At 48.6% G+C, this 24,066-nt stretch overlaps 1 protein-coding gene, 1 long non-coding RNA gene and 1 pseudogene across 8 annotated transcripts in view; 1 reads left to right on the top strand and 2 right to left on the bottom strand.

Moving 5' to 3' along the window:
- Nucleotides 1-484: 484 nt before the first annotated feature.
- Nucleotides 485-7,086, bottom strand: LOC129136910 (uncharacterized). The gene is made up of 3 exons (XR_008538944.2): nucleotides 6,991-7,086; nucleotides 4,222-4,396; nucleotides 485-770 (listed from the first exon to the last, which is right to left on the bottom strand). It is a non-coding gene; the product is annotated as an uncharacterized LOC129136910 (long non-coding RNA).
- LOC112205394 (COX assembly mitochondrial protein homolog) lies at nucleotides 5,499-5,964 on the bottom strand (annotated as a pseudogene).
- A 342-nt stretch (nucleotides 7,087-7,428) lies between the features above and the next one.
- CCDC88C (coiled-coil domain containing 88C) overlaps nucleotides 7,429-24,066 on the top strand; it is a 146,721-nt gene continuing 130,083 nt past the window's right edge. For 4 of the 7 annotated variants that reach the window (XR_008538943.2, XM_016926600.4, XM_054665791.2 and 1 more), the window contains exons 1-3: nucleotides 7,429-7,700; nucleotides 8,503-8,603; nucleotides 16,567-16,675. Coding sequence is in view for 4 of the 7 variants with exons in the window: in XM_016926600.4 (XP_016782089.4) it covers nucleotides 7,641-7,700; nucleotides 8,503-8,603; nucleotides 16,567-16,675 (270 nt within the window). In the remaining 3 variants the exon portion in view is untranslated. Of the gene's footprint in view, nucleotides 7,701-7,734; nucleotides 7,953-8,502; nucleotides 8,604-16,566; nucleotides 16,676-24,066 lie in introns of those variants that run through there. The other 3 variants (XM_063793074.1, XM_063793072.1, XM_063793073.1) reach the window with 3 other exon arrangements.

Here is a 24,066-nt window from a genome sequence, read left to right as displayed (position 1 = left end):
TTCCACATGGTGTGCCCTCTGCCTCGAATGTCCTTACTGTTAGTCCTAGTAAGGGAAAAGGAGCTAGGCTTGGCAGGACCAGGGGAAAGCAAAAGGAGAAAGCAGATAAGCTGTAAGTCAGCCTTTGTTTATGGTCCAGGACACACAGCCCTCCTTCATGAATAACTCATAATCTTCCTGCACCCAACTTATCAGCAGACCCTCGGCTGATAGAAAAATGCAAGTTAGCTCACTGCAACCTTGGCATTACCAGCACTGCATAAAGCTCTCTTCAGCACACAGTACAAGCAGCATACCGTAAAATCCCCAGCAAGCCTTCGTCTCTTTGCAGTCAGCTCTTCTCTTGCTGACCTGCCCATTGCTTCCTTGCAACATGTTTTCCTAGTTTCTCTAATAAATCTGCCTTTCCTTACTTACAACTATCTTAGTAAAATTTTTTTATCACCCTCATGACAGCGGCCCCAGAAAGTCGCCACGTGCAACATTTCCCACCTATCTGCAGGACAAGCTTTTATTCAGCCTTAAGTACTCTGGCCAAATATCACATCCTCAGCAAAGCCATTCACAATTCCCCAAAAGAAGTTAAGGTGTAAACACACTCTCCATTGTACTATTTCTGTACCTTATACATGCTTTCCAAGATGCTGTCCCTCCTATTCACGATCAAGCTCTTAAAGTCAAGGGTCACGTCTAGTCTTCATTATGTTGTTACTGAAGACATAGTTCTGAGCTAACACATAGCTTTACAATACAGCTTATGTCTTCAGTGCCTGTGATCAGGAAGAGAAAGCATGGAACCATTCAGGATGCCTGGCTTTTAGTCCCAAATCTAAATTTGCTCAGCCAATTTAGGCAGATCACATTAATTAGACTCTCTTTTCCATTGAGATTTATGACAAATGACAGTATAAGTGAAAATGCTTTGAAAAATATCAAGTGCTATAAATGCAACAATTTAATAATTTCAACGATCAAAAAAGCCACTTTTCATTGAACACTTAGGCTGTACCAGGTGCTTTACAAAGATTGTTCGTCATTCTGACAGCATTCCTGGGAGGGAGGTAGCAGGAGCCACACTGTGTAGACAAGAAAACCTTTGCTAAGAGACATTAAGAATTTGTTTCAAGTCACACTGCTAGTAGATGGCACAGCCAGGACTCAAACCCATATATCTGGTGACCCCAGATTTATGTATTTTCTAGTAAGGTTTCATGTAAGGTTGTCTTATGACATAAAACTATATTGTATGGCCAGGCATGGTGGCTCACACCTGTAATCCCAGCACTTTGGGAGGCCAAGGCAGGTGTGTCAATTGAAGTCAGGAGTTCGAGACCAGCCTGGCCAACATGGTGAAACCCTGTCTCTACTAAAAATACAAAAATTAGCTGGGTGTGGTGGTGCATGCCTGTAGTCCCAGCTACTCGGAAGGCTGAGGCAGAATTGCTTGAACCTGGAGGCCGAGGTTGCAGCAAGCTGAGATCACGCTAGAGTGAGACTCTGTCTTAAGAAAAAGAAAAAACTATATCGTATTATCCAGTTTCAGATGCATCTAGCATCATAATAAATGACTGAACTTTTATTATTTTTACTTGTCTGCACATAACTTTTAAAAATGCGAAAGGTTTAAATTTATCTGTGATTATTTCTTACTCCTTTTTTTTTTTTGAGGCAGTGTCTTGCTGTGTTGCCCAGGCTGGAGTGCAATGGCATGATCATGGCTCACTGCAGCCTTGACCTCTTGGGCTCAAGTGATCCTCCCACCTCAGCCTCCCGAGTAGCTGGGACTACAGGTGCACACCACCACACCCAGCTAATTTTTAGATTTTTTGTAGAGATGGGGTCTCACTATATTTGCTCAGTCTGGTTTTGAACTGGGCTCAAGCAATCTCCTGCCTTGGCCTCCCAAAGTACTGGGATTACAAGCATGAGACACCACATCTGGCACTCTTACTGTTTCTTGAGAGCAGGTTCATGTCTTGTTTAAAGTGCTTATCATAATGTTTAGCACTTAGCAGAAATTCTATAATGTTTATTTTTTAATTGTTAAATATTGTTAGTCTTTAGTTTCAACATATGAAATTGCCATTTTTGTAGGCCCAAATTTGACAAATATCAGCAATTTCATATGATTTAAGCTATATCTTTAAGAAAAAGTTAAAGGAAAAATAAATCAGTTGAAAATATGTTTACTTGAGCATCCTGGTTTCCAATATTACGTGTATACTTCAGCATTTCCATGTTTTTGTTTTTTTTTTGAGATGAAGTCTCGCTCTGTCGCCCAGGCTGGAGTGCAATGGCGCGATCTCAGCTCACTGCAACCTCTGCCTCCTGGGTTCAAACGATTCTCTTGCCTCAGCCTCCCGAGTAGCTGGGACTACCGGTGCGTGCCACCATGCTTGGCTAATTTTTTTTGTATTTTTAGTAGAAACGGAGTTTCAACATGTTAGCCAGGATGGTCTTGAACTCCTGGCCTCGTGATCTGCCTGCCTTGGTCTCCCAAAGTGTTGGGATTACAGGCATGAGCCCACCGCGCTCAGCAGCATTTCCATGTTTTAGTGTATTGTTTCCTATTCTCTGGAAAAAAAAAATCTTTGAAATAGGTTGAAATTTTCCCCAAAATATCAGTCTCACATTAATAAGCAGCAGGTTGAAACACAGATACTCTCCTATGCCTTGCATCCCAAAGGACCCCAAATCCTTTATGTTTTTCCTGAATTTGACAATAATATTAATTCCCTTTTTTTTTTCTTTTTTTTTTTTAGATGGAGTCTTGCTCTGTCACCCAGGCTGGAGTGCAGTGGCGCAATCTCAGCTCACTACAACCTCCGCCCCCAGGGTTCAAGCGATTCTCCTGCCTCAGCCTCCTGAGTAGATGGGATTACAGGTGCACACCACCACGCCTGGCTAATTTTTGTATTTTTAGTAGAAATGAGGGTTCATCATGTTGGTCAGGCTGGTCTCGAACTCCTGACTTGTGGTCTGCCCACCTTGACCTCTCAAAGTGCTGGGATTACAGGCGTGAGCCACCTCGCCCAGCCTAATTTCCAGTATTTTAAGAATGTTCCAGCCCAGCATGGCGGCTCATGCCTGTAATCCCAGCATTTTGGGAGGCCGAGGCAGGAGGATCACTTCAGCTCAGGAGTTTGAGACCAGCCTGGGCAACATAGCAACCTTGTCTCTACTAAGATTTAAAAAATTAAAAAAAAAAATTATCTGGGCATGGTGGGGCTCACCTGTAGTCCCAGCTACTAAGAAGCCTGAGGCAGGAGGATCACTTGAGCCCAGGAGACTGAGGCTGCAGTGAGCTATGATTGCTCAGCCATTACACTTCTAGCCTGGGCAACAGAGCGAGACTCTGTCTCAAAAATAAATAAATAAATAAATAAATAAAGTAAATAAAAGAATGTTCCAAAATGTCAGATCTGTGACAGAATATAAAACTATCATAGAATATAGTATGTTGTGGCCAGCCATAGTGGCTCACACCTGTAATCCCAGCACTTTGTGAAGCCGAGGCGGGCAGATCACCTGAGGTCAGGAGTTTGAGAACCGCCTGGCCAACATGGCGAAACCTTGTCTCTACTAAAAATACAAAAATTAGCTCGGCATGGTAGTGAGCTGAGATAGCTTGACCCCTGGGAGACAGAGGTTGCAGTGAGCCAAGGTTGCGCCACTGCACTCCAGCCTGGGTGACAGAGCAAGACTCAGTCTCAAAAAAAAAAAAAAAAAAATAGCCATTCCCTCTCCCCACCCCAAGTTGTAGTAACAATTTAAGCTCCTGCTCCTATCAGGTGAAGTAGAAATGCCATTAGATAACACTGCTGAGTCAGTATTTCCTGAGAGGGTAGAAAATTCCTTTATCAGAAGAACACAAAATACTGCTTCTACCCAGGAAGCAATGTATTAAGCAATAGATACATTTATATCCAGAGATTAACAAGGAAAAACTTAAAAATAAAGAGTTAAGGCTCAGATGGATGGAGTGAAAGCCAAGGGTGTTCTGGAAGGATGGAGGAGGGGCATTGGGACTCTCTGTGTAGTGGTCAGTGGAGGGTCTGTGCATTTGCTCCTTGAAGCTTATGCCCCAGCCCGACGGAGACTTCGGGGAAACAATTTTTATTAAAGCAAGGGTAGCAGAATGGGGCAGGAGATGAGGAAGAAACAGTGATTATGTATCTCTATAAAGCTTTATGGCTTCCACAATCTTTTCACATGCATCACCTTGAGCTTTAATATTGTCTTGTCAAGTCACATGGGGAAAATGGTCTTATCTTGATTTTGCAGATTAAGTGACTTCTAGGAGGAAACTTGTCCAGGCCAAACTAGTCCCGTCCTTTGAAGCCTTCCAACCTTGCTACACCTGGGGCACCATCCAGTTTGCCTGCCCCATTGCCTCCTAGGGAACAAGGGAGCTGAGTTAGATCCTTTTAATCCTGGTGGCGTAGTCAAGCCAAGGCGTGGTAGCAGATACATCAATGATTATGAACCAACACAGCAGCTAACTGACCCCAAAGCAAACATTCCTGACATGGCTGTGGCCCAGGGCCTTGTCAATGTCCCCAGGGGAAAATTCCCTCACCAGGATGGGAAAAGTCTCACAACTGTCAGAAGGCATTTGTCCACTGTATTTCTTAGTGTGAAAGAATAAGCTTACTCAATAAATTTTTTTTTTTTGAGACAGAGTCTTGCTCTGTCACCCAGGCTGGAGTGCAATGGTGCAATAGCAGCTCACTGCAACCTTCACCTCCCGGGTTCGAGTGATTCTCAGCCTCCAGAGTAGCTGGGATCACAGGTGTGCACCACCACACCCAGCTAATTTTTCTATTTTTTTTTGGCCAGGCTGGTCTTGAATTCTTGGGCTGAAGTGATCCACCTACTTAGGCCTCCCAAAGTGCTGGGATTACAGGTGTGAGGCACTGCACCCGGCCTCAATAAATAACTTTAAAGATCCCTCATCCTTGTCTTTCCAAAAAAATTGGAAAAACAACTTTGGCCGCATCTGCATCCCTTACTTTTCAGAAGAGAGGCTTCCGAGCGAAGAGCGGTGTGTGCACACATCATACCTATTTTTGAACTAACTTACATTATGAGCAATTAAGGAACTTTTTTAAATAAAAGATTTTTAGCCGGGCACGGTGGCTCACGCCTGTAATCCCAGCACTTTGGAAGGCTGAGGCAGGCGGATCACGAGGTCAGGAGATAGAGACCATCCTGGCTAACACGGTGAAACCCCGTCTCTACTAAAAAATACAAAAAATTAGCCGGGCGTGGTGGAGGGCGCCTGCAGTCCCAGCTACTCTGGAGGCTGAGGCAGGAGAATGGCGCGAACCCGGGAGGCGGAGTTGCAGTGAGCAGAGATCACGCCACTGCACTCCAGCCTGGGCAACAGAGTGAGACTCTGTTGTCTCAAAAAAAAAAAGAAAAGAAAAAAAGATTTTTATTTCAGATAAAATTAATATTTCCATAATTAGGATACACACATAATTAGCAAACACACATTCTTGAGTCCATTATTTAAGGTTTAGTCTATAAACGACTTCCATGAGTATTAGAGATCCTGAATGTCATCTGAATATTTGTCTACACACTTGTGGGCAGCTTCTGTAGACTTTTCTTTGTAGAAATTCCAGTTTTTCTGAATTCTTCCTTTTCCTTCAGGTTTTCCACTTTGCATTATTCATAAAAGGCTGGGTCATTATAGTGAGCTGTTAAGACATTCTTTCAATGCAGAATTTTCTTTCCAGCATTTTACTACCATAAGGATTCCAGAGTTTTTGCAACATTTGGTAAAATCTTGAACTTGTCAGAAGACCTCTCTCTGGCCTTTTCTCTCATTATTTTAGGGATCAAAACATCTTTTTCGACACGTCTGAGCTGCTGCTCCAAAAACCTGTAGTGTCTTCCCATTGTTTTTGGTATAAAAATCAAACTCCTTGAAATGGTTTACAGGACATTTCATGATTCACAACTGAAACTCCTCCACAGCGACGGCACACACTCCTCTTTGATCTCAATTCTTCTTTCTTGTGGTCTTTGCTTAAACCACTGTTCTTTAAATTTCACAGAGCAACCATCAGAGTTGTTAAATTAATCCGCGGGGTCGAGTGCCATCGCGGCGGGCGGAGAAGCAATTAAGGAACTTCTCTAATGAACTTCTGGTGCACAACAAAACCATGTAGTCTCGAAATTTTAGTTCCTCCGCAGTCCCCCATTGTGTTTTATGCTACCCCGCCTTCCACAGTCTCTAGGGACCCCTAACCGACCCCCTTGGCTCTCAGGCCATAATCTCACAACCCTCCCCAGCCCAACGGGGTCCGCCAGCGCTGGGCTGTAATACCACTCGCCACCAGCAGATGCCGCAGCCCCAACACTGCACAGAGCCAACTTTCAAAATTACCACCGAGCCTGTCGGCAGCCATTTAGTGCCTGCTGTATACTTGCCAAGCGCCACGCAGGGCCCTTCGGGTCAACCCTGTACCAGTTGGCCCAGCTGCGAAATGCGGCGATCGTTAGTGTTAAATTAGTAAAATGGTCTACAGTACTTTGAACAATGACCGGCTGGTGGTGTGAAATTATTACCAGGCCAAGACCAGCCTGGAGCCGGCTCCTGCCTCGTGCCGTCCCGCAAGGAGGTCCTGCCCCCAGGCTTGCCTTCCAGCCAGTTGGGGCCTTTGCCCTTTTCCTGTCGCCTGCCACTAAGCTGCTGCTAGGAACCCCGGCTGGAATTTAGCTCGCCTCCGGCAAAGTGGTGGGGGCGGGCCCGGGTCGGGGAGGCCACATCACCTGCTTCCTGCAGGAACTTTTAGAAGGCAGGCAGCCCGGAACATGGCACTGTGGGGCACGGTAGGGCGCGAGGGGCCGCGCCCCTAAGGCCTAAACTCAACATAAAGTTTCTTCTTTGCCCTCCAGCCCGGCCCCAGGGTCGGGGCGCGTTTATCGCGCCGGGCACAACCGTGAGGAGCGGGGGTTTGCGGGGCCTCTTGACTGTACCTGGGGCTGCACCTGCCAGGAGTGCGGAAAGGCGCAGGGCCGAGGTCCCCAAGCCCAGAGCGGGCGGCAGCCTGCGGGCGACCTCGGAGGGCAGAGCAACCTCGGAGGGCAGGGCGTCCCCGCTCCCGGCACGCACCAGTGCCCGCGCACCCCAGCTCGCACGTGGCGCTCGGGCCCCGGCTGCACGCGCACGCGCGCAGGGATGCGCCACGTGCTGGGGCCCCACACGCGGGGAGGCTGCGCTCGGCGAGGGCGCGCGGTCCCACGGGCGGGGAGCCGGGCCTCGCGACCCACCCGCCGCGGGCCACCAGTCCCCTCCCAGCGCCCCGCGTAGCCTGGTCCCGCGCCCAGCGCCCAGGCTCCCGGGCTGGCACCGCGAGGCGGCGCGCCGGTCGCCCAGGGCCGCCGAGGGGCGGGGCCGCCCGTATTGTTCCTCCCCGAGCGGCGGGCCCTCCCCTTCCCCCAGACCCGGGCGGGGCGCGGGGCCGCCGAAGCCGCGGAACGTGGGCTCGCGCGCCCCGCCTTTGTCTCCCGGGCGCGAGCCGCCGCAGCCCCGCGCCCGCTGCTCGCTGCGGAGCCGTTTTGTGCCGCGGCGCGGGGGAACGGGGACGCGGGGCGGGGGGCGCGGAGCCGGCGGGCGCAGCCTCAGCATGGACGTGACAGTCTCGGAGCTCCTGGAGCTCTTCCTGCAGAGCCCGCTGGTGACCTGGGTGAGTGCGCCTGGCTCCCCGCCCCTTTGTTGGTGCACCGGCTTCTCTCTAGCCCGGCGACGGGACGCCGCAGACCCGACACGGCCGGGGCCCCGGGTGGCTCCGGGGCGCGAGGGACGCAGCAAGTGGCTCCCGGCCGGGGTTGGGGCCGCGTCCTGGAGTCCGGAGCTTTGTAACTCTGGAGCCGGCGCCCCCGTTGTGCGTCCGGCGCGGGACCCCGCCGCGCTTTCGGCCAGTCCAGGAGCCGGGCGGGTACACCTGTTCCCGCTGGGGCTCTAGGCTGGCTGCCTCGGGGCGGACCGGGTCCCAGTGGTCACTCCTGTCCCTGGGGTTTAGCCACTCCCGAAAAGGACCCCATTCTTCCCAACCAAATATCTCATGTAGTTTTTCTGAATCCCTGAGACCAGCCGGTGGATGGCGGTGACGGGTGGGGAATGGGGGGCGCCGAATGGGAAAGTGAACAGACTGGGGTGGGCGCACTGATTTACAATGGATTTGAGACGTGAGACATTTATTGAAAAGTCCTTTTTATTTTTATTTCTTCCGCTCTGGAACGCGGGAGAAAAGTGGCGAGGAAGTTTTTCCTCCTGTCTCGTGTCTGTTGCCCCGCGCGGGGAGGGGAGACAGGCCCTAGGAGAAGGCCGGGCTTGGTGCCTGCTGAAGGGTGGTGTGGGCGTGGGTGGGCGTGGGTGACCCCCTTCTGTTCACACTGACCCGGCCAGTCTCTGCCTGGGAGAGCTTTGGACTGTTTGTGCGCACGGGGTGACTTCCTGTCTTTCTCTCCTCGTCCCCCTCCCCGCAGGTGAAAACTTTTGGCCCGTTTGGAAGCGGCAGCCAGGACAACCTGACTATGTACATGGATTTAGTGGACGGCATCTTTTTGAACCAAATTATGCTGCAAATGTAAGTTACCTTCTTCTCGGAGGAAGGAAAGAATGGTGCGTTAGAAAGTTTGAGAGTAGAAATGGAGTGGAAGGTTGCATGGCGGGGTGTGTGTGGGGTGGGGGGTAGTTCTCTGAAGGTGGAGACGCTGGTATCTCAGTATTAACGTGCCTGTTGGACATTCGTAGGTGTTTGAAGAACTCCAGGACAGTGGGTCTGGCAGTTGGTTTGATGAAGGAAATTTGGAATTGAATGACTGTCATTTACGTGGTGTAGATAGTGCAATTGACTTCAGACTCAAGGACTTAATTGTGGTTTGAGCAATGAAATGAAAAAGTCCCCTTTTGGAGGGCAAGGAACTGTAACGGAGAGTGTCTGCTTACAGGAAGTGTCGGGGTGGGCCCAGGCATCCGAGGGTTACTGTAAAGTTTCATTTTAGATGAGGTTGTCTGTGTTTCTGAGCTCCTTTACATTTCATCTTCCTTTTTCAGTTGCCCCAGAGCAAGTGCAATTCATTAAGTCCTACTGTATGGACTGAGTTTAAAGTCACAGTGTTAGGAGGGACCCATGGTGCTGTTTGTTTGGAAGCATGCAGCCTGAACAGGGTCTTAGTAGAAGTTACTCTTGCCAGCGAGTACATCTGACCACATCCTTTCCTGTTGCTGAGCTCTGCACGGCCTGATTGACAGCTTGCCACAATGTAGGTGTTGGCTTCTACCTTTGCATTCTGTTTTTAACTCAAACTGCAGGGAACATTGGAACTGAGTGTCGGGATGATTCACAGGCACTTGCGGCAAAATAAAACATCCTAATGTTCTCTGTGGATCAGCCTCGTGTGCGCACCTATTCACCTACGACTGAGCAAGTTGTCATACTGGAGCATAAATCTATTAGCTAATGAGAGATCAGCTTCGTTTGTGGCTCACAAAGGCAGAGGAGCAGTTTGCTTTGGCATATCCAGAAAGTGGCTTATATAGATTGCCTTAAACAGCCTGTTTAGAAAAAAATAATTCAAGAACCTTGCTTTTTTTTTTTTTTTTTGGAGACGGAGTTTCGCTCTTGTTGCCCAGGCTGGAGTGCAATGGCATGATCTCAGCTCACCACAACCTCCGCCTCCCGGGTTCAAGCGATTCTCCTACCTCAGCCTCCCGAGTAGCTGGGATTGCAGGCATGCGCCACCACGCCCGGCTAATTTTGTATTTTTAGTAGAAATGGGGTTTCTCCATGTTAGGCTGGTCTCGAACTCCCGACCTCAGGTGATCCGCCTGCCTTGGCCTCCCAAAGTGCTGGGATTACAGGCATGAGCCACTGTGGTGCCCGGCCTCCTTTTATTTTAATAAGTCATTTGATGTCATGCTGTTTAATGGTTTTTGCTTTTTTTTTTAAAGTTCACAGCTGTGGGTGTAGGAAAAAAAGTCACTACCAATCTTACCAGTCTTCAGTGTCTGATTAGATTGAAAAACATAAATCTGTTGCCAGCTTTGACAGCACTTCTTAGATAACTTTGTTGAAACTGAGTTTTCCGGAAGCTGTCTCGTGGCATATTCGAGTTCTGGCCACTCTCCCCTCATTCTGTTAGACCCTGAAAATTACTGGATTCCATTGGCGCAATGACCGGTGAAACTTCAACCTGTCCTTACCCAAGCCCAAGACTGTTTAATTAAAAAAACCAGCAGTATCCCCAGCCTTTTCATTCAGCTCCTACACCCAGGCAGAGGGGGGAACAAAAGCACTGGGACTGTTTCTCTTTCTTCCCTGACCTTTGGAATTCCTGAAGCGTTTCCCACTTGCTTGTAAATCAGGAAAGCCTGTTGGACCGTTCCTTTGAGAAACGCCAGCTCATCACTTGTTCTCATTTGGCCCGTGGCTAAATTCGGCTGGGGTGGTGTGGGGTGGGAGGGTTTCTCCCCTTCCCTGGGCAATTTTAGATGTTCTCTCTGTGATATGCCAAGGTAATCATTCGAGAAGTGGGAACTGGTAAATTGTAGCTCTTAAGACTTCAAGAAGTGCTTCTGGGTCCCTCTGGATGAGTTGGGCACAGAGGAATGGAGCGTGGGGAGGCTGAATGGCTGGCTTTCCAGAATGAGGAAAGAGAAGAGAGAGCGGGTGGGCATGGTTTCCTGCATGGGTCATCAGAATCACCCAGTTCCAGGTGATAGAAGTCAGAATAGTGTTTTTGTGTCTGGAAGTGGTGAGGATTGACTGGAAAGGACCCGGGGGAACCTTTTCAGGGTAGTTGAAATGTCCTGCAGAGTGGCTAGAGTATGTTTCATTTTCCAAAACTCCTCAAATTATAACTTTATGCATTTCATGCTATGTAAAATTACCTCAACTAAACAATGAACCCTGGCCTGTATCGGACAGCCTACATAGCGAGCTGGGATTCAAACCCTTGGCCTCCCTTTTACCAGCAGTGTGACACTGGGCATGTCGCTCAGTGCCTTAGTTTCCTCATCTGTAAAATGGGACGTAAAGTACCTTCCTTAAGAGATGGTTGTGAGGACAGAATGAAACCTTATGTTCACATTTAGCTATTTGCCTATGTAGGTGCCGTCTTAATCCAGAAAGGATTTGAGGCACCAAGTAAAAGTTCTTTTTTTGTGTGGCCTACCTTTTCCCCCACATTCTTCGATCCTTGGATTACCCCACAGTTCTCAGCCCTTAGCCCTCTACCAATGAGGTCTAGGGCAACATTGGACCCTGGGACCCAAGTCCTAGCCCCGCATTTAGACTGTACTGCACTTAAGCCTCTGTTTTCACTTCTACCAAATGGCAACATGTCACTAGCCAGCAGGTAAGGGGTAAGGCTGTTCTGCCTCATCTCCCATACCAGTAGCTCCTAGACTGTGCTATTTGCCTGTTTTGATTCCTTCACCCCAAGTTCGTAGGACCTGAGGAAATCGCGTTGAGCAGTACTGCTAACAGAGCTCAGATAAAAGGCTGTTACCTAACACCTGGGAGCCTTGTGGAGGTTGACTGGGGGTCACGTGACTGCACCTGGCCATTGTCTCCGGCAACCGGAGAAGGTTGTTAGTAGTCTCTTGGCCCTGGTCTCCTGGTGACATCAGCACCTGGAAGCAGGGAAGCCCCACAGGTTCAGCTTTCTGGGGAGGCCCAGGGCTAGGAGAATTCATGAATGAAACTGAGGCTTTGAGTGGCCTGGATGGAGAGGCCTGGGAATGCCTGCTCAATAGCCCCTCTGTCAACACGGTGTCTTGGGTACCTACCAGCACCCAAGAGAAAACAAAGTTTGCTCTGGTTAACTTTGGACACGTTTTTCATTCTCTTGTAGGAAAATTATTTAAGAGCCTTAACCCTAGCATCAGGCAGACAAGTTCAAATCCCCACTCTGCCACTTCCTAGTGTTATTATGTTGGGCAAATGACTGAAACTCTCTAATCCTTGATTTCCTGATCTGTAATAAGGGGATGGTATTTTACCAATTTGGGGGAGATTTAAATAAAACTATGTATATAGAACAAGCCTAACATATGTCTATCATTGTGCAGGTGAGGCCCAGATCTGAGTTTGTGTGTGGACATACGTACGTGTACCCATGCCCTTAGTGCTGTACATCTCTACTTGTGAGAATAAACCACCCGGTTTGACGCAGTGGCTAAAGTTGGAACTTGGTACTAGGGCTGAGAGCTTGTGCCCTTTAAGTTCAACCGTATTTGTTCAGGCTCCTTGTGACCCCTGGTGCTAGCTGCAAAATTCAGGATACTGTGTTCATTATTCATAGGTTAGAAACATCCTCGGGGAAATAGGAGAGTTTCTTTACCTTCCAAAAAGCATTTGAAGGATAACTTTTACCCCAGTGCACTTGAAGGAGAGTTTATGTTTCCCTTTTGCAGATGTAGAAGCTTAGGATAAAAGGGGAAATTTTACTTGTTGATTGAATGAATTTGTATTGGCGCAAAAATCTTGGGAAAAACCAATTTTTACCTATGAACTTAAGTAATTTCCATCTTTTGGCTGCAGTATATGACACATGGGGGCTTTGAGTCCTTAAAAATTATACAAACAGGCTGGGCGTGGTGGCTCACGCCTGTAATGCCAGCACTTTGGGAGGCTGAGGTGGGCGGATCACAAGGTCAGGAGATCAAGACCATCCTGGCTAACACAGTGAAACCCCGTCTCTACTAAAAATACAAAAAAATTAGCCAGGCGTGGTGGCGGGTGCCTGTAGTCCCAGCTACTGAGGAGGCCGAGGCGGGAGAATGGCGTGAACCCGGGAGGCAGAGCTTGCAGTGAGCCAAGATTGTGCCACTGCACCCAGCCTGGGCAACAGAGCCAGACTCCATCTCAAAAAAAAAGAAAAAAATACACAAACTATGTTCATCTTAGGAGAATAGGAATATATACAGATGAACAAAATAAAACTTGCCTGTGATTTTACCATGTGGAGGTAGCAATGTCAATATTCTAGTGCCTTCTGAATGTTATCTATGATATATATTAATACGTGTCCTTAATGTATTAATATTTTTATACAAATATGGACTCTTGCTATTGTTTTTTAGCATGGGTCCATATTTGTATAAAAATACATTAAACATATATAAAAACATTTAGCATGTTTTTTAACCTGTGATAAATTAGGGACATCTCTCTGTGTCAATACATAGTTTCTTGATTTAGCTTTAAATTTAGGAAGTTTTTGGAATATGACCAAAAGTTGGGGGCTGGCTTTCCCAAAGGAGGGGGGCAAGGTTACTGTAAGCCTAAATTATAATTCTTTTAAAAATTCTAGCAAGAATTGGTTATCTTTCTTCTTCCTTTTTTTTTTTTTTTGAGATGGAGTCTCACTCTGTTGCACAGGCTGGAGTGTAGTGGCTTGATCTCTGCTCATTGCAACCTCTGCCTCCCAGGTTCAGGTGATTCTCCTGCCTCAGCCTCCCGATTAGCTAGGATTACAGGTGCATGCCACCATGTCTGGCTAATTTTTGTATTTTTAGTGGAGACAGGGTTTCACCATGTTGGCCAGGCTGGTCTCGAACTCCTGACCTCAAGTGATCCTCTCACCTCGGCCTCCCAAAGTGCTGGGGTTACAGGCATGAGCCATCGTGCTTGGCCAGTTTCTTTTTTTCTAGTTGGAAGTTTTTATGAAAAGGAATCCCTGGGGGCCCACACTTTAGACTTGGAACTCTTGGAACTCTCCAAGTTCCGACCAGCTACCATGTTTATGTCCTGTCCTCTGAGATCCTGATACTAGAGTGTTAGCCTTTTATGTTTTAGGACTATCATGTAAAGATGATTGTTGTTCTGAATGACAACTTTTGGGGAAGTGCAGTTGTTTAACGGTTATAATAACATCTTCCTGTGGTACAGAAGCAAGTACAGTCCACGTTTGCTACTGCAGATGTGGGCTTCATGGAACCATATAGCCTTTGAAGGCCGGAAGGATCCTGTAGCCATTTTGCAGATGAGAACACTGAAGCCCAGTGAACTTTGGCTGGGCTTGGGACCTGGACTAGAACCCATGTCTCCTGACTCCCATTTCCTACAGCATGGAAAGGTGGGAGTTAACAGGGGTGCTGGGCAGAATGGAGATTGAGATGTGCCTGCCTTAACTGTAGTTGAGGCTTTTGTTTTGATTAGTGTCCTGATAGCTCTTTACCCAGAGAGGCTTAGTTAAAGGAGGGAGTCCTAATAATCACGGTAAGTAGCTTAATTACTCATACAGTAAATGTCAGGGTTCTTTTAGAGTTGTTTCAGTGAGCTATTTCTTGCAAGAACTGGGGAGAACAATAGCAGGGATGGTCAGAGGCTTCTATGCTGTGATGTGAGGGGACTCCCAGGTTCCCGACCCTGAGTGTATGCTATGCCTTTGCACGTGCTGGAGATGTCCACGATGTATACTGAGGCTTTCGGCCCCTGGCCACTCCTGGGGTGGTCCCGTCTGACTTCAATGAAAGATGGGACTACAATGACAAAGACGAAAGAAAGAAGAAACAAAACAGAAAAAGCGCTGCATGTTCTCTGAGTTCTGCTATTTTAAGAAGTGCATTTGTCACTGTGAAATTGATTTTCATCTTTTAAGGTATCTACAGTAAAGGGAGGAGAATTGTACCTTTAAAATAAATTACTTTATGCTGCCAGGAACACTTCTGTAGCTAAAAATGCCTTTGCAGTTTAAATTCTGAATGCCTCTTCTCTTCCCGAATTAATTTCCACAGAACTCTTAACCTTTATTTTCTCAGTTATGCATGACTCCAAGAGAAACATGTAACATGTAAATGACTTGGCCACACTCCATCGCTGTACTTCCAGAAACATTTGAAACGTTTTCGATTTGTAGGGTTTTTTTTTCCTTTGTCAATTTTCTACTAATTATTGGCTTTGAATGAGCCAGATGGCATTGAGATTGATTTCCTTAACTCCCCACACTAACCCCCAAGAGGCTCAGCACCTTCATCACGGGGTCTGGATGACAGAAGAAACTGTGAAGACAGGCCCTCCTTTGAATTAGCCATCCTTTGCGGTGTCTTGGGACTGTCAGATGGAAGGGAGGCCTTTGTTATGAAAAGCAGTGCACAGTCTGTGGAAGGGTGGAAGCGAACTCAGTAATGCTGAGTGCTCTTGTCTAATGGGGAACGTTTTCTGACACTGAGCATTTTGAGAAATGTCCTGTATATAGATGAGGGAGGGACATGATACATCACTTGATGTAGATTTCTAGTTTCATCACAACCAGACCCAACTTTTGCCTGAGGTTGGAAAATAAATGACACTTCGGGGATTTCCCACATGAATTAATTGTGTCTCTTAGCATTTCTTACAGGGTGCATTGTACACCATAGAGTGCCATAGATTGTTTATGCCAGTTTCTCAAGATAGGATTTTTGTCCCTGGAATTTGTAAATCACAGGGAGGACCAGCCCAAGACCAATTCGCATGACAGAGGGAGACCTGTGTTTAATGGAACATTATGATTTTATTGGCGAATTAAGTCAGAAAATGTACCATTTTGGCCTGGCACAGTGGCTCACACCTGTAATCCCGGCACTTTGGGAGGCCGAGGCGGGTGTCACTTGAGGTCAAGAGTTCGAGACCAGCCTGGCCAACATGGTGAAACCCTGTCTTTACTAAAAATACAAAAATTAGCTGGGCATGGTGGCATGCACCTATAATCCCAGCTACTTGGGAGGCTGAGGTGGGAGAATCGCTGGAACCCAGGAGGTGAAGGTTGCAGTGAGCTGAGATCGTGCCACTGCCCTCCAGTCTGGGCAAAAGAGCAAGACTCCGTCTCAAAAAAAAAAAAAAAGTACCGTTTTAGGCTGGGCACAGTGGCTCACACCTGTCATCCCAGTGTTTTGGGGGTCTGAGGCAGGAGGATGGCTTGAGGAGTTCGAGACCAGCCTGGGCAACATAGTGAGACCCTGTCTCTATAAAAAAAATTAAAAAAAAATTAGCTGGGCCTGTAGTCCTAGCTGCCTGGGAGGCTGAGACAGGAAGATCCCTTGAGCTCAGGAGTTCGAGGCTGTAGTGATCTGTGATGGTGCCACTGCATGCCAGACTGGGTGACAGAGTGAGACCTGTCTCTATTTAAAAAAAAAAAAAACTACCATTTTTCTCCTTCTGTCTTTCTTGATATTTCACATATTTTTCTTTGTTCAGCCTTTAATTCTTCTAATCTTGAAATATATTTGGCTGGGTTGGTTTTATACAGTATAACATTTTGGGTCTGCACTGATATGTGGTTGGTTTTTGTGGGTGCTAGGAACGGTGGGAATGGAAACAGCACTGACTGAGGGCCTGCGGTGGGCCAGGTGCTCGGGTCAGGGAGCAGAAAGGTGATGTGGCCCACCTGAGGTCCTGGCTTAGCAGTGGCAGGATTGGGATTTGACTTGAACCACAACTGCCGCAGCACAGCCTCATGGTCACCTAGGGACTGGAGGACAAGATGCTGGGTCGTGGCTGGGAAAGGAAGTGTGGCAGCTGCTGGGAGATGCAATTTCCATTCTCGTGTTTCTTCCCCTAGAGATCCCAGGCCCACAAATCAACGCATCAATAAGCACGTCAACAATGATGTGAACCTTCGCATTCAGAATTTGACCATCTTGGTGAGAAACATTAAGACCTACTACCAGGTAAGGGCAGTTCTGCTGTCGGGAATTCTGATGTGTGTCCATCAGTATCGTCACTGTCACGGTTTTCCCACAGGAGGCCGGGAGGAAACAGTGCTTATGTTTAGGCCTCTACTTGTTGACAGTTGGTCTGCTTTCATGTGAACCCTTTGTTGGGGCATGTGTGAGGATGAGATGGTGCGTTGATTTCCTTTGTTTGGTGAATGTTCTTTGAGCTGTGTGTAGCATTGTGCTATATGCTGTGAAGGTCCCAGAGAGGAGCCTCAGTTTGCAGCCTCTGCCCTGAGAATGCAGTTGAGTGGGGACTGGCTGGAATGGGCTTCCTGAAGGTGACCCTGAGGTGGTTGTCCCCAGCCCCTGGCTCAGTGGCTCTTTATACAGGAGCCATTCAAGGGTTGAGGGAGAGGAGGAACCACTGGAGGGTTATGAAGATGGGACCAAGAATGTGATTAACCCACCTCTAGCTGCAAGCAGGAGCACTGGGCTTAGGGAGCGTCTGTCTTTCAAGTGTTTACCGCATCTGATCTGTGTGGTCAATGGGACAGTCAAGCCAGCCTGATGGGGATTTGCTCTTTAATATCCCAGGCTGGGCGCGGTGGCTCACGCCTGTAATCCCAGCACTTTGGGAGGCCGAGGCGGGTGGATCACGAGGTCAAGAGATCAAGACCATCCTGGCCAACGCGATGAAACCCCACCTCTACTAAAAATACAAAAATTAGCTGGGCATGGTGCACGCCTGTAGTCCCAGCTACTCAGGAGGCTGAGGCAGGAGAATCGCTTGAACCTGGGAGGCGGAGGTTGCAGTGAGCCAAGGTCATGCCACTGTACTCTGTCCTGGTGACAGAGCACGACTCCATCTCAAAAACAAACAAAACTAAACCCAAAACCCATCCCAGCCTTGGGAAGGCCAGTTGAGTCTTTGATGGTGTTAGTGATCTCTGTGTGGCCAACACGGATGGAAATGGACTGAAACTGTGTACCTTGGAGCCCTGGTTTTCAAACCTTTTCTTAGCAGTGAAACGTTCCCCCCATATGATTTTTCTCGAGAACCCAGGTGAAGCCCAGTGCACTGTGCTCAGCTGTCTCCTCGGCCTCCAGGGCATCTGTCTGGGTTCCCAGGACTCCAGAGGACACAGATTGAGAACTGCTCAAGAACAACTGCCTCCCAGATTCACGCCAGCGTTTCACTAAACATGTGACCAGACTCCGCCTGAGACCTGTGCCTCGCACTTGGCTTCCTGGGCTGTAACTTAGTCTTGGTTCTGGGATTCGGGAGCATCTTTGGATGTTGTGAGGCCTCTGTTGACATGAGGAAGCCGTCTGGCCAGCCGTGACTCCCCTTCTGCCCTTGTGCAGTGGTTGCTGGTTCTGGGGTCTGCTGAGGGACTGCTGGGTGGGCTGCCAGGCAGAATGTGTGCTGTGGCATTGGGCTTTGTGCTGGGCCCAGTTCCTGTTGAGGGCTGTGGTTGCTGCAGGAGCCCTTGCTTCTGTTTCAACATGAATTTGAAACTGAACGTGAGAGGGAGGGAGTGGACAATGGCCTGGGTTTTCTGAGATGGTTGTTTCCGTCCTCCTCCTGTTGGGTGGGGGGGCTGGCGTGGTTTGCCTGTGTGGGCCAGTTCAGTGAGCCATCTGTGCTCAGTCCAGAGACCATTGGGAGAGGGGCAACATGGGCTCTCTGGACATTGCATCTGGGAAGCTTAGAACCAGCCCCATCCCTTTAGTTCCAGATGTCTGAGGTGGGGGCCGAGGGTCAGGGAGAGGCCTGGAGGGCTGGTGTGGGAGCCTGTGAGAGTTGGCTCTGGGGATTTGAAGGGGAGCCACACTCAGCATGGTGTATGCTATAGGCAGGGGCATTTCTGCTGGTGTCTCCCTCGCGATAGCCATGCACAGGCGCAGTGGGGTAAAGGCAATGGTGCTGTCAATGACCTGGGCGTCTGTGATGAGGGCCTGGTGGCTGTGCCGGCTGCTCAGCAGGTACGCAGGGCATGGGCCCTGTCTGCAGGTGCCATTCGTGACAGGCAAGTGCTTTCAGGACTGCGTGCTAAGTGCTAGGGGAAGCACATAGTGCTGAAAGTTCAAGAGGCAAGACCCCCTAACCCAGCGTGCGTGCGGGGAGTTGGGGAAGTCTTCTTGGAGGAGGTGATACCTGAGTGGAGTTTCAGTGGGCAACTGAGTTTCCAGTTTGGAGGGTCATGGGAGGGAATGGGCAGGGCTGGCCAGAGCCAGTGGTATAGCACTGGGCAGGTGTCTGCATCCCTGTCCTCCCTCCTCCTGCACTGTGAGCTCTTGGGTGAGCTTGGATGTGATGAAGGTCTCAAATGGAGGTGAGGTTTCTGCAGGTCTTTGTGAGTAGCATGGAGCAGTGAGGCTCTTGCTGCAAGCTGTTTGGCCATAGAAATGCCATCCTCTGGCCCTGCCAGTCCAGGAGGACTTCTGCTGTTGGTGACCAGCCACTCTGAGGGTCCATCCAGCTCTGGGCCGGGCAAAATGGACTTGACACTCACTTGAGACTGTGTGGGTTTGAGAAGCAGTTTGCTATTCTTGGGGTACTGTGCAGAGTTCCAGAAGATGGGAAGTGGCCACACAAAGTAAAAGATGGCCAGCCCACCCTCAGGGTCCAGAAGGACTTCCAGATGGAAAGAGGACCCTGCATCCCTGCTCTCCCTCCTTTTGTGCTGGGAGCTCTCGGAGGACTGGGCTGGTGTGCACTGGCAGTCTCGGCCCAGCTCAGAGCAAATGGTCAGTCAGTGTATGCTGACAGTACTTGCTGCTGACCAGGGAGTGGTCACTGCGTCTCAGTCCTGCCCTCTTGAAGGAAGCTGACAGGACGCTTGTGTTCAGGGCTGACACATTCCATGTGGACGGTGTTCTGCTGTGTGTTTTTTTTCCTTCCGATTTATGGCAAAATAAAGTTTTTGTCATATAGGTCGTACTGTACGTGCTCTTTGTAAACAGCTTAGAAAACAGACAAGTAGCAAGAGAAAAGACCCACCCATCAGCCTAGCACCCAGAGACAATCGCCGTTAACGTTTGTCGTATTTCCTTTCAGTTCTTGAGTGAATAGTTTTTGTTTTATGCCATTGTGGTTGTGGCCATATATACAATTGCGTATCCTGCCTTTTTTCCCTCCCACCTAACATTATAGCACAAACATAACCGGTTATTATAGTAAAGGGGTATTCCAGAACGTTTCCATAAAGCTGCCGCCCGGCCTCTTCTTGGGAAAGTAGCCCCGAAGGTCCTGAGGGCTTGGAATGAAGTGGGACAAACCTTGTTCCTTACTCTGACTGGGGTGCTGCGTTCGCGGGCCTCCCTCTCACCTGTGGCTTTTTGGTAGACACATCAAGGTCGCGCATTCTGGCTCTGGGTTTTGTTTGCCAGGAGATGGCTCTGTGCCCCTAACTGTCCCCTTCTTCTCTGCGGCACACTGGAGCAGTGACAGTCTGGAAGGCCAGGCCTTCCCTAAAGAGCGTGGGCCGTGTCACTAGGATGCTCAAGTTGACCTCTGAGAACCTGGGGAGGCAAAGGGTCCTTGACCTTTTCCTGAGCAGGGCATAGGTCAGCAAGTGGGTGGAAACCAGTGTGGCTGAGATCCTATCCCACCACCGGCGTCTAAGGCAGATTCTCCGCCTTCCTGGCTTACTGCATTGGACTCTTCTGAGATTGGGGCCCTGGAATCTGCATTTTCTTTTCTTTTTTTTTTTTTTTTGAGACGGAGTCTCACTCTGTCGCCCAGGCTGGAGTGCAGTGGCGTGATCTCGGCTCACTGCAAGCTCTGCCTCCCGGGTTCATGCCATTCTCCTGCCTCAGCCTCCCAAGTAGCTGGGACTACAGGCACCTGCCACCACTCCTGGCTAATTTTTTTGTATTTTTAGTAGAGACGGGGTTTCACCGTGTTAGCCAGGATGGTCTCGATCTCCTGACTTCATGATCCACCCACCTCAGCCTCCCAAAGTGCTGGGATTACAGGCGTGAGCCACCGTGCCCAGCCAAGGAATCTGCATTTTCAAAAGTTTCCCAGCTTCTTGAGTCTCACCATTCCAACAGGATTGAGAATCAGTGGGTGAGAGTGGTGGTTCTTCAAAGGGTGGTCCCCAGATCTGCAGCCGCGCTGGGAGCTTGTTAGAGATGCAGATTGTTGGGCCTGTGTGTAAGTTGGGAGTCTGTATTTTAACAGGCCCCCAGGTGATTCTGACGCACATGCCCATGGGAACCACTGGAACCAATGGGTTAGAACATTTCTGGTGATTTCTAGAAGAGTCACGTTGAGCTGGATCTCCTGGGTAGAAGGAGCTCAGTCCTCACCAGCTGACCCTTCTCCATCACATACACCAGATGCACGTCTGACCGCCCCAGGACAGGAAGGCAGGGTCTCAGACTGGAGGAGGGGAAGGAGAGGATGCGGTTACCAGAGGGAGCAGGGGGTGTTGAGGGGGTAGCTGAGAAGGGGCAGAGAAAGCCAGAGTAGGACAAAGCCTTGGAGAGAGAGCACCTGGGTCAGTCTCTGCATTTTGGAGAAGAAAAGGCTGGCCTGTCCAATGTGGGGACACCGGCTTTAGGACAGCACCCTCAAATGGGATATCCGCTGAGCAGCCTGGAGGACAGGCAAGGCTGGGCCAGAGCCCCACGCTGCCTCAGCCTGGCTGGCCAGGTTTACCCTGTGTCCTCCGATGCTTGTTTTACTCATTCAACAGCCAACCTCCTTTTCATCTGGCGTTTTAAAATTTTAATTTAATTTTTTGAGATAGGGTCTCTCTCTGTCGCCCAGGCTAGAGTGCAGTGGTATAGTCTTAGCTCACTGCAACCTCCCCCTCCACTGGGCTCAGGCGATCCTCCTACCTCAGCCTCCCGAGTAGCTGGAACCACCAGTGGGCACCACCACGCCTGGCTACTTTTTGTATTTTTAGTAGAGACAGAGTTTCACTATGTTGGCCAGGCTGGTCTCAAACTTGGGAGCTCAAGCAGTCCTCCTGCCTTGGCCACCCAAAGTGCTGGGCTTACAGGCACGAGCCTGTAAGGCTCACGGCGTCTGGCCTGGCTTTTGTTAAAATTAAATTTTGGATTTATGTAATGGTTCACTTTTTTCATTAAGAGCCTTGAATATTTACATTAAATGCAGATAGTGGAGTCAGGCTGAAAGTGAGGCTGTTCCAGCAGAAGTCCGCCCTGTGCAGCAGCGGCTGGCCTGTCTGTGCTCTGGGGTTGTGCCTGGCATCCCATCCCCATTCCCTGCCCTGGACACCTTTAGTCTGGTGCCTTGTCTGGAAAGGGCCTCATTGTCATTTGAAGTTTCTGAGGTTTCTTTGGCTTTGTGTGGTGGGAAGCACTTCAGATGGTGGCCTGGATACATTCCCTGTGTGTTGTTGGAGACGTATGTCTTTGTCATCGAGTCCACACGTGGATATCTCATCCAGTGAGATCGGGACCCTTGGATGGATGTGGGGACTTACCCATAGGATTCACTCTGAAATGAGGAATTTGCTGTTTCTTCACGCACCTCTCCTCGCCAGGTGCAGAGGCAGCAAGGCTGGGGTCCCGCCGTCTCTCTGGGCGGGCTGCTCTCCTTCTCTGAGCCTCCTGAGTGCCCTCCTTCAAGCAAAAGGGGGTGGGCCTGAAATGCTACAGTTGCATGGTGACCAGAAACTGCGAGATTTAGAGGAGATTTAGAGTTTACGATCAGCTCAAGGAAGTTTAGCTTTCTGGGTTCCTTGAGCTCGGCTCTCTGACTTCTGGCCTCTAGCATGGGCACAAGGCCAGAAGGTTCCTTATCTCAAGTGAAACAGCAGAATAAATACAGCCCGGGTGCCTTAGCTTCTCCCAGCTCTTTTCTTTTTCCTTTATTGTTTTGAAGAATTAAAAATAAAACAGTACAAGTGGTCATAACGAACACTTACATACCTGTCGTTCAAAATAAATATGAACATATGGTTCTATTTTTCCATATTTGCTTGAGACCTTTTCCTTTTTTAAGAAATAAAAATTTTCTCTTGAGATAGATGTTCCCAGCAGCCACTACTAAGCCCTGTTGTCCTCTCCCTTCCTGGGGTTAACACCTCTCATTAATTGGGTGGTATCTACTTAACACTTTTATCCACTTGCTGTGTTTATGTGTGTGTGTTGTATATATATGCGTGTGTGCACACTATACACACTTGTGTACACACACACACAGCTTTGTGTGATCTTTCTTCGAGACTTCCATAAATGGCAGCACACTGCCTGTAACTTCTTCCTCTGCTCAGCCTTGTTTCTGAGATGTCAGCCTCTGTGGTAGTTGTATTAGATAAGCATGCTCTGTTTACTAAAAATTAGGATTATCTTTAAGAAATGTGGACATTTTGTTTGAAGAAGGAAAGTCTTTTAATTTGTGTTTTTTGTTGTTGTTGTTGTTGTTGCTGTTTGAGACAGTCTTGCTCGGTTTCCCAGGCCGAAGTGCAGTGGTATGATCGTAGCTCACTGCAGCCTCAACCTCTCAGGCTCAAGCAGTTCTCCCACCTCAGCCTCCTGAGTAGCTGGGATCACAGGTGTGCGCCACCACGTCTGGCTACTTTTTTTTTATTTTTAGTAGAAGCAAGGTCTCGCTAAGTTGACCAGGCTGGTCTCAAACTCCTGGGCTCAAGCGATCCTCCCACCTCACCCTCTCAAAGTGCTGGGATTACAGGCATGATCCACCACGGAAAATCTTTTGTCAAAAGCGGGAATAGAAGGAAATGTCCATTTGACATTGTTGGTGGAAAGAACACGTTAAACTTGTGGCTGTGTTTCATTTGTGTGGTCTAGAGGGTTTAGTCCACTTAACTGCTTTGATGGGCAGGGACAGGATTCAAGGGAACTTAGAGTCCACTCAGGCAATGGCTACTGGTACAAGAGGCATTTGCTTTAGGAGTAATAATACGTTGTACAGAATTTGCAGAGGAGAAATTAGTTTCTCCACTTTTGACTTCAGAGGTTAAAGAGGAGGGCCATATTTTTTATTTTGTAGCTCATGTCCACATTGTGAGGAAATTAAAAATAACATTTTTGATTATAAAAATATTTTCTGGCCAGGTGCGGTGGCTCATGCCTGTAATCCCAGCACTTTGGGAGGCCAAGGCAGACAGATCATGAGGTCAGGAGATAGAGACCATCCTGGCTAACATGGTGAAACCCTGTCTCTACTAAAAATACAAAAAAATTAGCCTGGTGTGGTGGTGGGCGACTGTAGTCCCAGCTACTCAGGAGGTTGAGGCAGGAGAATGGCGTGATCCTGGGAGGCAGAGGTTGCGGTGAGCCAAGATCGTGCCGCTACACTCCAGCCTGGGTGACAGAGTAAGACTCCGTCTCAAAAAAATATATATATATATAATATATATAATATATTATATATAATATATGTAATATATAATAAATAA

The sequence above is a fragment of the Pan troglodytes genome, chromosome 15 (assembly GCF_028858775.2).
Source record: "Pan troglodytes isolate AG18354 chromosome 15, NHGRI_mPanTro3-v2.0_pri, whole genome shotgun sequence".
NCBI lineage: Eukaryota > Metazoa > Chordata > Mammalia > Primates > Hominidae > Pan > Pan troglodytes.
Note: the sequence above shows the minus strand (reverse complement) of the source record. Positions and strands in the feature narration are given on the sequence as shown.